The 16,651-nt window shown below is 36.4% G+C and overlaps 1 protein-coding gene across 14 annotated transcripts in view; it reads right to left on the bottom strand.

Annotated features, from left to right (window-relative positions):
- ADGRV1 (adhesion G protein-coupled receptor V1) overlaps nt 1–4,989 on the bottom strand; it is a 245,452-nt gene extending 240,463 nt beyond the window's left edge. For 11 of the 14 annotated variants that reach the window (XM_038125098.1, XM_038125088.1, XM_038125096.1 and 8 more), the window contains exon 1: nt 4,697–4,989. Coding sequence is in view for 11 of the 14 variants with exons in the window: in XM_038125088.1 (XP_037981016.1) it covers nt 4,697–4,718 (22 nt within the window). In the remaining 3 variants the exon portion in view is untranslated. Of the gene's footprint in view, nt 1–3,837; nt 3,905–4,696 lie in introns of all 14 variants that reach the window. The other 3 variants (XR_005255429.1, XM_038125101.1, XM_038125089.1) reach the window with 2 other exon arrangements.
- Between the last annotated feature and the right edge of the window lie 11,662 nt (nt 4,990–16,651).

Raw genomic sequence — 16,651 nt, 5'->3', positions numbered from 1 at the left:
TCATACTTATAACTAAAAATAGAAGCAGTGCTTTATACATAATTTTATTGCAAGAAAAAACACCAAAATTTTAGGGTACAGAATAGCAAAATTAAACCTCATGGCGAGATTTAGATGGCATTGTTTCAAGTACACCGACAGAACTGTTGCTAACCACAATGGGTTCTTACAATTTAACACATATATATGTCAGCTAAACAGAATTTTTAATGTGTTCCCTAATTATTATAATAATCGAATCAGCGAGATTTTCTTGAGTTCAAAAAAGAATATTATTTGATACAAGAATTTAAGGCATATATAAAACAAGCTTCTTTTCTACAGTAAAATATATTAATTTTTCATTAGATTGCAACAAATTATGTTGACTTAATTAAAGAATCTGTGTGTTACAAAGTCCCCCAAAGACTTCTTTCTGTAGAAGTAAAATCACATCCGTGTAATTTGTAAAGATGATTAGTGTGGGGCCCTCATTCTAATCTATACTATAGATTAATCTCTTAAATCTGGGCAATCTGTTTTAGATAAAACACATAATAAAGTATTTATTTCTCAGAGAAGAGAACTCCTTAAGCAAAATATGTTTGGATCCACAGCCTTCTTACAATATCTTTATCATGTATTCTGCTTTGCCTGGCTTTCTAACTCATGTCACAATTTAACTCATGTCACAATTTTTTTTTTATTCCTCTAAGGCACGCTGCAGTCCAAGACAAGGAAACCTCTTTGCTGATTAGTTATTTAAGAACAGCAACAATAACTATGCTGGAAAGAAAGGTGCTTTGAGAGGATTACACAAAGCTAGTTCTCAACAGCACCAAGCCAAAAGCAGCAAGTTACAAACCCACACACTTCATTGCATGTAACCAAATTGGCTGGTTAAAATGCTAATTGCCTTTCAGCAAAGCTAAAGGCAGACAGGGGACCCTGAGCTTCAGAGAATGACAAGCATTTTTTACCCCACTTCTGCACCATTGTCTTGCTGAGAATTCTTCAAAACCTATTCATAAAGGTAGCTCTTTTCCTAACCTTTAAAAATGTGGGAAATTTCTAAAGCTCTTACCAATACCTCAGATCTGTTGGCCTGCCAAACCCGTAACAGATGGCTGAATTAAGGCCTTGTTAAATCCCTAATGAAGTAAAGCTTGAAACAATTCAGAGCAGTAAGATATTGGACCAGTACAGCATAAGCGACTGAGAAGTTTCTTTTGCCATCAGAAAATGAGAGTCATAACAGTTTTCTAATTAATGAGTGTATACAAGATTAGATAAACAAAAATATCATGGTATAGGACAAACATATATTGCTGTTATATTCTTGAGAAAATTCTGTCCTGATTAAAATAATCCACAAGCACAAAAGCTCAGATAAACATGCAAAGCATCTTCACTCTTGTTTAATTTTGCTAGATAAATTTAGTCTGTCAAATATGCCTGTTTCAGTAAGTACGAGCATACTTAACTACAACCTCGGTTTGGATTTTCAAATTATTTCAGCGCAAGAAACTACAAGAACTTCAGTTTTATAGGAAATACTCACAAGCCAATCTATTAAGCATTTTTTAAATATTTTTCATTTTTTCATATTTTGGGGCTTACAGTTTGAAAATCCTATCTGAAAACTGCCTCGAGTTCTCATACATAGAGTAAGCTAGATCTTGGAAGTGTTTATTTACACAAAGTATTTCCCAGTGATATTATCCACTGAGAAAGTGACTTAAGCAAGTGAGAGTTTGCAGAAATTTGCAAAAACATTTGTGATTTAGTATTTTTTTTCCCAAATAAAATATATTACAGTGGGTCTTACTCCACCTGGAGTAAGACAAATGGCAGGTAATATTGTTTTCCCCTGAAAATATTTTTTTTTTTTTCTTTCCTTAAGAAATAGTAATGTAGTTCCTATTAGACAGATGTAATTCTTAAATTTTTGGAACTATGACAATGCCTACAACTGACTGCAGTGGCTTTGTAAAATTCAATTTTATGATGGAGATACTATACAGCACCTGACTCTTAATATTTATTGAGAGAAGCATTTAGACAGTATATATATATATATATATATATATATACATACATATTTCTAGTGAGGAAAAGAAGTGTTATATTCATGTGTATATAACAGTTATATATATATATATATATATACATTAAATTTTTATATATATTTATATATTTATATAGAGTTATCCATGTATATTGGCTATACTGTAATTGGCCAGTCTTGTAGAGTTGTAATGCAAAAGCAATTTCTACAAATGATTACAGCTGATCAAGAGAATTACACATGTAAAAATAATTATATATGTGATCGTATTTTTAGAAGGTTGAGGCATAATATTCCATGAGCAAATAATTTCAGCATGTATTTTTTATTTACTATTGCCTACCTACATTTTTGTTTTTCTTAGTGAACAACTAAACTGACCTGATACCAGGAACACCCTGGAAGAGGTTTTATTGAGAAATTATTATTAAGGTATTATTGAGAAATAAAATTTAGCTAAATTGCATCAGATACCCTATCTCAAATAATAGCAAGAGTCATACACAAATTTTACTGTTCCAATGCTTTCCAAAATGCCTGAGACTAAAACACTTCCGATGTAGCTGAGACAAATTTTAAATTTCCCTTTCTTCAAAGGATGATGCAAGAACATATTTTTCCAATTTTTCAATGAAGCATTCTAAAATTAAAGTTCTGTTAAGCTTATAGACCGCTTTTAAGCCATGCTTAAAATGCTTATTGAATATCCCCATATTGTTACCAAGTCACAATTCTGAACACTGATGGTAGCTGTGTAACTATGTCAAAGGTGATTTATAGACCATCAATATTTTTCTCACAAATTGCTATAAATCATTGCTGCCCAAAGAATGAGATCCTCACAGACCTCTGTGAGGTACTCTTCTTTAGTGTTACACAACTAAAGGAATATGCTATCATAGCTTTTCCAATACTTTAATTTCTATCATCATATTTACATTCTAATTAAATTATTCATGTAAGCATTTGTAAGTTTAAGCACTCTATTTTTTAAATGGAATTCCAAAGCAAATGAAACCATATTGAAGACAATAAGCTTAAATAACAAAAATCCGTGGGTAGTAGAGATTTTAATACAGGCTATGATTTAGATCCAATTCTGAAAATTTCTTTCAAATAAAGCTTACAACTATTTCTCAGGGAAGAATTGCACAGTAGATTTGAATGCATGAGGATCAATCTCATTCACTAGCATGAACAATTTGAAACTCATCCAGCATTGTTTTTCAACCTTAAAAATACTGATAGCACAAATAAACTGCCCAGCAGTAGTCTTCACAAAAACAGATAACATTTTCCCATCAATTTTCCTGTGTCCAGGACACAAACCACACTAAAAAACTAATAAGTATCTGCTCCCATTATCAGTGTTAATTAATTTTCTCAGATGTAAATTTAGTAAACATCATTGATTTCTTCATCTAAAGTTACTAAAACACAAAAGTGTATTAGAAAACTGCTAAAGCACAAAACTGTGCTTTAGAAATCTATAAAAACATAAATACCAGTAACAACCACAAATTAGAAATTGTATACCCCTGAAATGTGGTAGCTCTTATATTATCAAACATTTGCCAGTTTCAATTTTAAGCCTATTATGCCACAAATTATTTTATTTCCTCAGGAATCGGGTTCTTTTCAGTCTTTCAACACTAAACCCTGTTTATAAGAAGAAGCTTGTTCTAGGCTTAAGGTCCCTTAAGAAAAACTAAATATATAAATATAAAATATATAAATAAATATATCTAAACAAGATAAACTTAAGATAAACTAAATATATCGTATTCTACCTTCAGTTCTTAAAGTGTCCTCATGGCAGAGTCCAGAAATACTTAATTCTTGACTGAAAGATCTATTCTAGAAAACATGTATAAAGTACTATCAAAAAAAATGGAAAACACTTTTGGCTTCTATATAATGAATAGAATTTTTTAAAATCACATGTTATTCCACATCTGCACTATAAAGGCAATTACAGACTCATTAAAAAACAGACTCATTAAAAAATGACTGATTTTTGGCAAGCAGCTCTATATACATTTGATCTTAACTTTATCTGGGTTAACAAGAGTGGATTATGCAATGTCTTACATAGAATCAACACATCAAAAGCAAAAAGCAAAAGCAGTATTTCTAATTGTAATCACTTAGAGGTCATATTCTAATATTGTTTAAAACTCATTCCTTATTAGACAATGATTTGAAAAATCCATTCGTACTTTCAACTCACTCTCCTTTAAAATACACAGTGCATAGGCAGCTCCTCCCCTTCTATTTTCACCTAATTTAAACTGCCAATGTTTTATTATTTTTTGAGAGTAGAAAATTGTCGGCTCCAGACTGAGCTGCATCCTGATAGCATCCCCTGAGAACAGAATTTTCCATTGGAAAGACTATTGTCTCCACCCTGCCCGGGTTTGCAGAGCAGAAAGAGAAGCTGCTGGAACAACAGAAACCTTAGCAGACTGTCATCCTCCAGCAGCCCCTCATGGATGAACGACAGGCTCAGTGTCTGCCGATGCAAAACCCCGTCCATGCTGCAACAGGTGCTGCCTGCAGAACATCGGGCTGGGCAGGGAACATCTCTGGCGCTGACACAGGATGCTTCGAAAGCAACTACTGCCTCAGAGAGAGGGACAATAAACGTACCTGGACCCTGGGACAGGAACATCCGCGTCTTCTGGACTCCGCCAGCCGCCTGCGCACCCGCTGTCACTCACGCATTATGCATTCCCGTCTCCTACTCCTCCCTCTCTTCTGAGCAGTGCCCAGCACTCTCCTCCCTCTCCTGACTGCTGCTGCCTTCCCACTGCTGGGGAGATAAAAGGGGGTGGGATGGAAGAGGACAAAATTTTTTCAAAGCCCAGCAACTGCCGCTGCACTGCCGTAGTTGAGATAGAGCCAGCCCCTCCTGCCAGCACCTTGGCAGGTCTTCTACTCATCACTGTTGCATTACTCTGCACAGCAAAACTGACAGGTTTTATTATTGGATTATGATAGATTTTGGATTCAAGTTCTCAGTGGCATCCGAACATGCAGCTCATCTTAACTCACAGCTATTCAGTGCTCAGGGTGGAGAAACAGTTCTCTGTTAGAGAACCAATCCTAGATGAAGCATTCCAGACTCACTCTAGGTAATATCGAGTTAATATTTAACAGTCACCACTATCCCAAGAAAATCCTGAGCCACAAGACAGAAACAAAGGCAAACTCAGATCTTGTCAGTGTTGGCCCCCAAACACACAAATTCTCCCACTTAATAGCAAATAAGTATCAAAATTTCTTCTCATTCAGTAAAGGAGAGAAGGAATAAATAGAGCACAGAAGTATCTGGGCAAAACCAAGACAGAATCTAAATCTATACTCTATGCCTCCTGATGTCATTAGCCTAGTCACTACACGAATGTGTAATGAGTTCTGATAATTCAGAAATAATGTAAACAAATGTGGAAAGGCAAAGAAGATGCTAGAGAATGATGAAAGGTTAGAAAAATTACTTAGTAAAAAGCATTTTACTAAAAACATTTTGCTTATAAAAAATGATGTTTTAAAGTAGAAGCATTCCACCTAACAAGCCATCCTAGTGTAGACTCCTAGCAGGATAGGATGAACTGCCTCTAAGAGGTAGTTATTTCCCTCCTCTGACAAAATAGGGAGTCCAAATAGTTATCTCAGACTACTACCTAGCTTTGTTAGGTAAGAAGAATCTCTCTATTGACTCTGTATACAGCTAAAGAGAAAATCAATGTTGATAAATAAAAATTTGCATTGCAACTGATAAAGGCATGGACAATCTAATATGAATATGGAAAAGTAGACATTAATAATCAGAACAAACCCCAGCTCTTATGAGTTGAGGAAATATTGAGATGATTCACCAAACATTACAAAAATTCTTTTTAAAAAAACCCTCAAGTGTATTTTTTTATTCTGAATTACTCTGCTGTGCATGTAAAAGGAATTCAGGTTGCTCTCTTTGATAATCCGTTTTATATGTTTAATCACTTTCTTGCACTAGTTCATCTTGGTTTATATCTGACCATATTTTTTGATCGATACTTTATTATGCATATTCATCTTGCAAAAAGCAAAAAAACAAACAAAGGAGCAAGAAGCATTCCTTCTAAAGCCAATTCTAATAGTGCAGACTTTTCCATTTTCCACCAGGCAGAACCTAATGCATGAACATGAGAGACAAGTAGTATGTTTTTCAATACCATACTGTTATTATATTTCAGCTTTAAAATCTAGATACCATATTGTTTTTCCTCTGTGGATCAACTGGCAAATAGGATACCAGAGGTATAAGATTATTTTTATCTTTTATTCTACAATGTTGTTTTTGCTTATATAATCTACCTTATGTTTTCCTCTTTTCATCCAGTTTCTGTACAAAGCTCGCCTCCCACCAGTTATCAGAGGGGCTGCCTTAGCAGTCATTAGTTCTCAATCACAGAAGGCCTGAGCTCATTAAACATTGCTAATTACTGAGCTAGAAAACTAAGGATGAATGAGAACTCAGACTTGGGCTTAGTAATTCACATAGTTATTCTCATGGGCTCTTTCTACAAAACCACATTCCGACTCAAAATGACTGTACTTTTTGCTGTGCCCTCTGATTCAACAAGATGTACGCTCCATGTTTTGTCTCAAACCCTAAGGATTTCCTAATTATTTTTTTCATTTTCATCATACCACTCCAGGGATCTGTGCTTCCTTTTGTTACATGTGAGGATGAGAGAGAGCTACCATAGGATTTTGTCAGTGATAGTCTTCAAGCAGCTGGAAGGATGATGGTGATTGACTTCAGACACTCCACACACACTTCTAACAACTCAGCATGCAGCCCACACTGCAGTCCCAACCCTTTCAAATGTCAGAGACAAACAATCAGGACTGGTATTGGACCTAAAATAGATCGGGCATTGCACAGAATTATGCCTCCGGGTCAGCCTTAGTTTCTCTTTTCAATAAAAGCAGTAAATAAAGTGTATTAAGTACACACCTCACTTCTTTGTTTGTTTGGATACCCTTTATTCTGAAATCATTAAAAGTCTGTAAGCAAAAAATGGCTCTGCTGCAAGTAAACCAATACTGAAAGGACCAGAAACAATAGACTCCAGTTTGTTTCTTTGTTTTGAAACCTTGCCTTTTCCCTTCATTGGCATCATCTGAAAGAAAAGACCACAGAAGAGAGAGTTAGAAACAAATCCCTGAGAAAGAACTCATGACTTTAGGGAGCAAGAAGAAAAGAATATTAAAACCTCTCCATATCTCCTGCATCTAATTTGGTCTTAATTTCAAAGTCCTTAAAAACTATTTAAAAATAAAAGTAAGAAGATTCCAGATGCTGCATACAACTTATTTGCTTTCCCAGCTCACAACTAAGCATTCTGTTTGCTTCCTTTCAAATGAGGGAAAGAACAACTTGGAAACACAAAATCTTCCATATTTTTCAACTTAAGAATTGACTCTTCTCTTTTTAAGTGAAATATTGAAATGTTTTCTCACTAACTGATTACCTTTTCCCATCAGGATCAAAGACAAATTACTTGAGAAACTGTGAAATTAAGTACCTACAACAAATATAAACTTTCAATAGAAAGCTTTAAGGCCAGAATTTTTGTATCAGAAGTAATTATTTTACATGTTTTTGAATTTATTTTCCTGGCTGCATGGAATCCTGGCATTCATCCTTGCCTCTACAAAGAGGCGCTGAAACAATTTAGCATTCCAATGCTGAGATGGTGCTTCTGAGGATTGTCAAGCACACAGAGGAGAAAACAATAAAACAGTGCTAATACAGTGGATAATGTGCTTATTTTGGAGTTGGTCTCCACGGGAAAAAATATAACTATTGTCAATAAATCTGCTTTTCATACATACAGTTTCATTTGTGCTTTGAAAACATTCAGGATTTCCTTCTATTAATATAATACTTGATCTGCAACATTTTAAAATGTTATTTCTAATGAGATAATTGTACGTCATTGTTTTGTATTGTTTTTCTAAAATGTAATGCATTTATAATAATTTATTTCCTGTGACACCTGAAATTTGAGTACCTCAAATGTAAGCAGGTTGAAAATAAAACCACTTAATTATGTTTATACTGCAAAGGATCCTAAAGCAACTACATGTAAAAGTTCTACACATATCTGTTATTTGCTGTCTAGGTATTGAAGAGGCCCACATTGCTGCAGGCACACCATTTAATACGTAAATATTCCTATAAAAATATAACTCATGTAACAGTACTATGAAACATGCTTTCATATGATCTTTTAATTTGTGACATTCCAAATCAAAAGAGAGGTTGTTCAGGCAAGAAATAAAAACATTTCATGAGAAAGTGATATAGGAGAAACTACTGAAATGCATGTTTAGGGCACAGAGTATAAAATAATAAACCCTATATTGTTTAAAATCTTTGTAAGATCAGCTAACTTGATCTTTTAAAGTTGTTTCCAGTTTATGCTCACCATGTATGGTGCTTCCCTGTGGCTTGTTATTCTACTTCAAGGGCAGAGGGAGGAAACCAGCAAAGCTCAGTAACCATACTGCATAGCTCAATGTAACCATGGAAGCATTTGTCCATTTGCCAGAGTTTCTCCAGAACCATTCATTTCATTGAATCAATATTGAAGCTTTTAAGATTTATTACTTGAGGGAGGAGGAAAACTAATAAAACAAATGCCTTGTTGCTTCCCATTAAATACAACTTGTCACAGTAGGCATATTAATACCTTGTAAACACTTTACTGATGCCATGTGGGCTATGTTACTGTCTCTCCTGATGAAGATTACTAGTAATACATTTGCATTCACATCCCTTATACTCTCTAAAAGAGCTTAAAGGTTTCTGACATGTTCTGCTGTCCTGTATAGAAGCTAAATCAAATAGAAAGACAAAAGTTGTTAAGAAAATAAGAGTGGGAGTAATCTATTTTAAAATTCATGAACATGCTCCCTTCAAAGAGTCCGTTTCTAGTAGACCATTCTCGTATTTATATCATAAACTGAATATTTGTAATCATATGTTAAGTCCTTTAAAAAGCTGAATGAGACTATTTATTTTACAAGCATTTTCATATTTTTAAATATGCCATATTTATCCAAAAATGACAGATGTAAAATTGAAAGAAACATGTTTTGTATTAAACACAACCATTTCTTAAGCTGTATACTAAAGCTGTATACTGGTAAGTTTTTGAGATTAGAAATAGCTATATATATTTTTTGTTGTAATCAATTTTGTATGGAAAATTTGAAAGGCAGCAGAGTACAACTACAATATTATTACTTATCACTAATATCAGGAGCAGAGAGTATTAATCCAACAGTTTCATTTAGACCCATATGCCCTTATAGGTGAAAATGGAAGGCTCATTAAACACAGAGTTCAGCAGGCTGTGGATGTTACACCTGTTTCTATACTGAAGACTTTTATGACTCTGAATCGGACCCGTTCCATGAGATAGCCTCCCTGGTCCTGCTCCCATTCCCTTCCACTATTCCCTCTCCCTTTGATAAAAAGCTGCTTGGCATATACTACTCTTCCAGCCAGAAGCAGCTTAAAACAAAGGATGAAAGTAACGTTAGGATATTTCAGAGAATTCTCTTCCTTGCTGATAGGCCTCTGCTCACATGGTAGAACAGAAGAGGCATGGAAGAGGCAGCTGCAGAAGTGACAGGATTGCAGGGGTACCGACGCCAATAGGAGGGCACTTTCCCATTTCCCAGTGGAATGACATCAAAGGACAGTTTGCCAGAGAAAGCTTTTCTCAGCTGAATCTGCAAGTAACAATTTACCGATACAGAATACATCCAGTGTAGAAACCTGTAAGTGAGGAAAGTCTGTATCAATTAAGATACAACCTTTGTCAATATGGTATATGACACAAGCAGGTTTAAAGAGTTATAATATCACCAAACTCAGAAACATACATGTTTGCAGATTTTGGCCTTAGAGAACACACAGTCACAAAGCAACAAAGCACCTATGGAGCTACTTTAGCATTTTATCTCCATATGTGACCTCACCTTACTGCTTTTACTCGCCCACACAGAAGTATTCCCTCCCTTCAGGCTGGATGTACCCTGCAGGCATCCCTGCCGATGAGGGATCTACACATAAACTGCCTGCAGCCTCAGGTTTGCTGCACTGGCCCAGGATCCAGCAGCATTTTATACTTTTGTATGACACATGTATCAAAGTCAATTGCAACCATCAGAGCTCTCCCATTTCTCCTGTAATTCCCACTTGGTGTGGCTCTTAGGACAAATCACACTGACCATCAAAAACAACTGCAAAAGGGGAAGATGTGAAGACCCAAGTATCTTTTGTCACAGTCACAAAATTTCATTATGAAGACATGAAAATATTTGTATTATGTAGTTCAACAAGAATAAAAATAGATCTCCTCCACACTCTCTCCCTGTAAATACAAAACTCACAACTGAATGTTTGTGTTATCAATATTAGTGGAACAGGAATGAGAGTATTACAGTAATACAGCTCACCAGGTAAGCTGGTTCCATCAAAACAAGTCATATTAACACTTCTGGATACCTTCAAAGCAAAAAAATAAAGGTCTTCCGACTAATTTTCATCTGAAAAAACTCAAGCAGAAAAGCAGCTCACCATAAGTGTCCAATGTGATTCTGTGACTGGGAAAGAAAAAACAAGCAGTGTCATCTTCAGATACATCAACAGCAGATTAGTGACAAGTAGTTGAGGTGGAGGAATTACTTTTTTACATGGCACTAAATGAGTGGATATTTGAAATTGCTTAAATACAGGTATCTGCATTTTAAAAACAATGCTGAAACCCACAGAGGATCTATATAAATCAAATTCCCCAGAACTGAGACCTAGAGAAAGCAGAAAACAGAAGTCAAAAAACTCTGAATGCTTAATTCATTAAAACCAAATGAGATAAAGACTTGAAGACAGCACAAATATTCCCTCAGAAGAAAAAGAAGATATATACTGAAAGGTTTCCTTACTTTACCCAGGGAAAACATATGAAATAGTAATAGCTATTGATTGGATTTATTACAGTCATCCAGTAAAACTTAGAAACAATCTGTGATAATCTTTAAAGCGAACAAAAAAAAAAGGCCAAAAACCAACCAACCAAAAAACCCCAAGGAAAAATCCCAAACGACCAAAAAAAAAACCACCAAAAACCCCCAAACCCACTCCAAAAATAATTTCATCTATTACATTACTTAAACAGTTATTCATCAACAGATAGGAATTCCAAATCTAATAACAAAATCCATCTCTAAATAATTTGAAAAAAATTTTCAAGAAACTATACTGCATTTTTCCATACTTTTTACCATAACTGAATGGGCTCCCTAAAAGACTTTCTTATTCAGATGGTACTTAAGCAGTAAATCAGAAGCAAATATGCAGTTATTTACAGTTTTTTAAAATAAAATAACAAACAACCAATGTACTCTACTGGCTGCATTGTGAAAGGCACACAGAATACTTCTATTATGGATCACATTAAATTAATACAGTAAATTAAAAAAATTACTGATTCCTGTCAAGTAACCTCAGGGGAACAGCAAATATGTAAAATATTGCACAGCAAAAATACAGTCTCAACACAATAATATTTTTTCATTTACTGTCATTTAAATCATAACAACAATAAACTAAAAAATTAAATTCTGTGGTCCTTTTTCACCCATTTTTGTTGTTGTACCTTTGCTAAATAAAAAGGATTTATGGTAGTTTTGATGATCAATTGTTGGACCTAGTGATATTAAGAGTCCATGATTATAGCTAAATGTAAACATGCAAATATTTCTACCGGAGAACAGACTGTGCAGTGTCTGTAGATTTAGCATTATTTACTTCTTGCATACTTTTTAAAAGACCTTAAGAAATTCCTCTTACTACATCTTACAGTCACGTCTTAACAACTTCCTTTGGTGTTTACTGGAGCTGCAGAGCTCCTTGACACTATTATTTCCTACAATTGTACTACCATTCCCAATTACCTAGCAGGGAAGCAGAGATGGACAAAGGCTGTATATGTATTTCAATGTGAATCTCTTAATGAGTAAAAATTTATCATGTGATTCAAGGAATTGAAACATACATTTGGACACTTTGACACTAGTTATCAAAATGTAAATCTAGACTGGTGGTACTGAATCATAGAATGACTTACAAAAATAGTGGTGGCACATGACAGGGGATAGCTTCCAGATGGAAAGACTATGTTTGGGATTTTATTAAAAAATAATTAACAAGTTACATCAGCTCCTCCATATCTTCCTTACAACACCTTTCTAAAAATTTCTTAAGATCCTCCTAAAATTTCTATGTGTATACTTAACTTCCTAGCTCTAATCAAGCCACACAAGAAATAACATGACCAAGAGGAATGTGGTACAGATCCATGCAGATGCTGTTGGAATGCCATGGTGTGATTAACACTGACCCTGTTGCTCATTGAGAATACACTATTAGGATAGGCAAAGTAACTTACATGGGAATAGAGAAAGGCTGCATTCTCATTAGCATTCATGGGAGCTATGCAGCTCCAGTCTTGTTCATTGAGTTTGGAATATACCCTTTTGTTATTGATGGGAAAATGTCACCAGTTACAAATGGTTATACACAGGGGTGTAGCAGGGTCAAAGCAAACTCCAATACTTTCTTTCCCATTCTAAGGCAGAGTGCTGCTTCAGCAGTTCTTTTTTGACCTGGTGGTATACCTCTGTAGATAAAAGAAATGATGAAATTCCCTGATCTTTGCTATAGCGTCACCATCCAAATATTTAAAAAAAACTCTAAAAGGATATTCCACTAGTGGTGTGTGATGGGTCAATCATTAGACACCACTGCAGGCATCCTTGCGTATGAAGTCTGACTTCAAACTCCTTTACAGATCCCCCCACAGCTCTGGTGACTCTCATAAAGCAGTCTTTCAAAAAGCATGAATGGGGTCTGGGTCATCAGTTCCCCAGCTATAGACAACTGCAGTTACTTCACTTCTATTACTGAAACCTTCCGTTAGAAAACAAAAGAGAACTGCTTGGTGCTGCAAATATTCTTTGCCAGTTATGGTACTTCTTAATAGATGAAATCCTAAATCATAAGTTAAAATTAATTTTCTTTGAGATCCCACAAGTAAACTTTGGGTTTATGGGAAATTAGTTCAATTTTGTCATCTTCAACATTGCTGTTTCCAGAAATACAGTGGTGGAAGGTTCATTCTACCCGCATCTAGCATCCGCAAAAAGATATAAAATCATTCTGGGACTCCTACAAATCTGTTCACACATTTGTCATGTAATCTGACAATCCAAGCTTTGTTGGATAGCGGCTCCTACCTAGACCTTCAGCACAGCTGTGTTAATCAGCACAAGCTGTGCTTCTGACCCATGATAAAAATAGAAAGCTTATTTCTGAGCAGGCTTTGATTGGGAAGATGCTATGTGTCATGGTTTGGCGCTGGCACAATGCCAGTGCCCCCATGAAGACATATCCTCCCCGGTATCTGCTGTGAGATGCGATCAGAAACAGAGCAAAGCAGGCCTCCACTTGTGAACAAAGAAAAAAAAAAGCTTTATTATCTTACAACTATAATAAAATGAACACACAGAGAACAAAATGGAAACCTTCCAAAACCTTTCTCCTCCCCCCACTCAATTTCCCGCAGCATAAAACAAAACCTTAGATCTTTATCCAGTCCATCACCCTTCAAATAATCAACTCTTAGTCCATCTCCACCCTTCCGACAATCACCTCTCATTTCATCAAGGAGAGAGGAGTCCCTCTTGCACCACAGGCTTCCCCTGGAAACACAGCTGAGTCCAGTTGTGTTTTCACGTCACTCAGCACTACCTTCGTGACGTCTTCCTTCCATGTTCAGTGCTCTCACCACTGCACATGGACCAGAGCTGCTTTTAGGGTTCTCTTTTCAAGGATGCTTCGCCCAGTTCCAGGAGAAAATGACAGTCTCTCACCTTTTTGGGACACTAGTCCCCCCCAAATTTCACCCCCTGGGGCTGAGGGGTCTCGAGAGCACCATCACCTCCTCACCTGTCGTCTCCGCTCAAATCACTCCTTTGGCACCAAGCCATCGCCTCCCCCTAAAATGCAGTCTCTGTATTACAGGAAAGGTTCTGTCCATGGCCATACAAGAAAAGTCCAGCCAAAAGCCACTCCATCATCTCCTCCCACCTAGAATTCTTCTCAACTTCTCTCGGTCATTCTTCACTTGCACAACTTGCATCACACTTGCACGTTTCCTCCTACTTTATTCCTGTCTCTCTTCTCCTTCAGCTCCCGGAGGATCAGCATTTGCAAGGTTTCCATCATCCCACAGAAGGGTTAAAATCACAGTCTCTACTCATCCAGAACTCCCACGCTGGCCCTGCCGGGCACTCTTCTCGCCACCCCCCCTTCTCCTTCTCAGCCAGGCCAGTGCTATCAAATTTCAAGGTAGCACTGGCAGCTCTCTCTCTCTATCTCTCCCTCCTGAGAAAGGGGGGCTGCCCGATGCCTCACAGAGTTCTTCCACCCTTCCATAATCTGTGGGGAACTCACTCTCGTCCTGCCGGGGCCAGGGGCCTTCACCTCCCTTCTCTGCCCAAGGCTCCGGCCTACCTCCCTCCGGCCCCGTGGCTTTCCCTCCCCTGCCCAGCCCGCAGCTGGTCAGGGGAGGTCTGACCTCTCCATCCACCGGAACCAAGAGAGCGTTCTCCTGGGAGTTCTTTGCTTTTACCCCTGTGTTCTCAGAGGCGTATCCATATCCTCAGTGGCCAAACCAGGTGCCAATATTCACATCTGCGCACCTATTGGTTTGACCACCACCTCCCAAAAACTCACTTCCTCTCAAACCACGACACTATGAAAGAAGAAATTGCACCTATCTAGGTGAAACCACACTGTTTGCAGTTAATTACACCTGAAACATTCAGCAAGGAAAATGTTATGTGGGCCCAAGGGTCAAAAAAATACCCTTAACTAGGCTACCAAATGGTTTAGAAAGTGTCTGGACTTACAAGAATCTTCGGTTTGAGGAAATTCTAACTACACTAGGTATCCACTGGGCTCTTTTCACAAGTGCAGAATAAGAAAGCGAGAAAATTAGCTTTGACAAAGTAGGCCCAACTTCCTGCAGAAACAATATCACATTTAAATGCTAGTACTATTCCATGCTTTTTCACAAACAGCAGAAAAGAACAGACCTGCATGAAACATCAGACCTGCATGAAAAGGCCAGCTTGTTTTTGTGCCAACTTCTGTACCTGAAAATATTTCTACTCTTTCAGGCAAACCTCTATGTTCTTGAGAGAAATGTACTGCTTTTGTTGATGCTATTTGGGTAGGGAATACCTAGACAGTCTTGGGAATACCTTCATTTTAACTGATCCATCCCTTATATACAACAGAATACTATTTTAAGGTAGATACAGATTGTGAAAACCGCCAATTGCCTGGTTTCAAAATTTTAAAAGTTTAATAGTAATAAAATGGTTAGAAAAACATAATTAGAGTAATAAAAAGTTGAACAATTGAGATTAGGACAATATGAGACAATAAGAACAAAGAATTACGGATGGTCTGGGTACCTTTTCTGGGCAAAATAAACTAAAAAAAGGACACACGTTAATGAAGGACTAAACCTTAAAAACAATTGCCTGTTGCATATTCATCCATCTCATACATGATGCATAAATTCCATTCAAACACAGAATTCTGTATGGTCATTGTCAACTTTTTCCTCTAATCCTAACAGCGTCTTCATGTCTGAGCGAGGCAGGAAGAAGTTAGTTTTCAGCTGATAAGGGAGCAATAAATTCTCTTTCTCTGAAAGATTTAGGTGTCCTGTGGCTGCTATCAGGTGCGAGTCCTTTCTTAAAAAAAGTATCTTACATAGCAGTTTCTATTTTAACATTATGATATAACCTGAAACTATATTTAACACACTACTTAAGAAAATTAATATAGTATAACTTTCTAACATAACACATACAATATTCATTTTAATATTTGCAGAAAGTCAATCATAAAGTACACATTTTTCACACAGATAAATATAGGTACGTGTGTAATATATATACACAAAAAATAGGCTGACATACAAGAACAGAATGTACCCTCACAGCTTGTTTTACAACATCTGGAAATGTGGCTTCAATTAAGCTTCTGTGGGTGTGAATGTGACACTTCATAGAGCTACGCAATTGTTAGCTCTTATTTTTATGTCTTCAGACTCAAGTCATCTGGTTTTCAAAAGTAAAGGAAAAAAAACCCAACCCTGTCTTTTTTGATATCAAACATGTTTCTAATCACTCTGGTTGTTTAGCAAGGCTCAAAAACAAAAGTAAAAAAATCAAACCCTAATTTAAAATTACCTTAAGATCAAATTTAATCTATTTTCAAGAACCAGATCGGCAAACTCATTTGTCTTCAACAATTTTTTTACAACACATTTAGCCTTAGAGCTGTCAGGTTTTTTAAGGAGTACTGTTCTTGCTCCTGCTGCAATCCAAAACTTCCTGCTAAGGCTAAGGCTAAGGCTGTGTCAAAAAGACACACTAACTATTAGTTAGACTAGGACATCC

The sequence above is a fragment of the Motacilla alba genome, chromosome Z (assembly GCF_015832195.1).
Source record: "Motacilla alba alba isolate MOTALB_02 chromosome Z, Motacilla_alba_V1.0_pri, whole genome shotgun sequence".
Classification (NCBI taxonomy): domain Eukaryota; kingdom Metazoa; phylum Chordata; class Aves; order Passeriformes; family Motacillidae; genus Motacilla; species Motacilla alba.
This window is presented reverse-complemented; position numbering and strand designations above follow the sequence as displayed.